We start from the raw sequence: 1034 nt of genomic DNA, 5'->3' as shown, positions 1-1034 counted from the left end.
CACAGAGATGCAAGGGGAGGAGCTTCTAAAGTCTGCCTGATGACATCATGCTGTTCACTGAAGGACCACCTCTGGATAAGAATGGAAGAAATAATTCATCATTTTCATTTTTATCATGTTTATTTCAGAGATAAATACACTCATACCTTCAGAAGAAAATGGAAACCAGAGAGAATGATCAACATTCATTCAAAATAAGAATAATTAGGATTTTCAAGCCTTATGGGGAAGATTTTCAACGAGATGCATTCAAGCCTTCCTCACAGCTGATTGGTTGATGTGTAGTTTGCCGAGTAAATTTTCCTGAAATGGGGAGAAAAAGCAGGAGACTGTGTCAGAAAAAGTTGGAGAACTGTTAGAATTCAGTATACCTGGGACATACTGAGGGGTGAAAAAGGTGAGAGAAGGTCAGCTCAGAGCTAAAAAAAAAAGCAAACAGAACAAATTCATGTTCTGAATTTGTTCTGTTTGGTCCTTCGTGTTTATATTGGTTTTATAAACAATGACGTTGCTCTATTAAACAACTGTTGTATCAGTGGAAGCTTGCCCTTTCACAGTAAAATCAGAAAATAAAATAAAGTGATCATAGAATGTGTTTAAGGAAAGTGCAGGTTCAATTTGTTTTAATGAGGTGACCTATAAAGAAAGCTGAACTGAATTAGCTGTAGAATGAGAAGAAATAGTGAAGCTCCATGAACACCTGGATGTTAGTGGAGCCACAGAGGAGATGGAGGCCTTTTATCAATATGTGTACTTGTGTGTTCTCGTGTCCTCGTAAAATGTTATCAACCTCAGCCATAGCACTGTTCCAGTTCACAAGAAGAGGAACAAGAAGACAGAGAACAGACAAAGTCCCCAGATCCTGTTCTCGCCCCTCCATCTTTACCCAGCATGCATCAGAGCCAGGGCTGACGTTAGCCCCTCCGCAGCAGCAAGGCCTAATGTTAGCCAGTCTGTGCCAGACAGTGCTAACGTTAGCCTGTCTGCAACAGCCAGGGCTAATGTTAGCCCATCTGCAACAGCCAGGGCTAACG

At 41.2% G+C, this 1034-nt stretch overlaps 1 protein-coding gene across 1 annotated transcript in view; it reads right to left on the bottom strand.

Moving 5' to 3' along the window:
- Positions 1-217: 217 nt before the first annotated feature.
- Positions 218-1034, bottom strand: part of LOC107100413 (chromosome unknown open reading frame, human C4orf47) — a gene marked incomplete at its 5' end in the record, with an annotated part of 5093 nt that continues 4276 nt past the window's right edge. Inside the window, one exon of the mRNA XM_015398875.1 lies at positions 218-303. Within this exon, the coding sequence (XP_015254361.1) occupies positions 261-303 (43 nt within the window). The remainder of the gene's footprint in view (positions 304-1034) is intronic.

The sequence above is a fragment of the Cyprinodon variegatus genome, unplaced genomic scaffold (assembly GCF_000732505.1).
Source record: "Cyprinodon variegatus isolate N-32 unplaced genomic scaffold, C_variegatus-1.0 Scaffold969, whole genome shotgun sequence".
NCBI classification, from domain to species: domain Eukaryota; kingdom Metazoa; phylum Chordata; class Actinopteri; order Cyprinodontiformes; family Cyprinodontidae; genus Cyprinodon; species Cyprinodon variegatus.
Note: the sequence above shows the minus strand (reverse complement) of the source record. Positions and strands in the feature narration are given on the sequence as shown.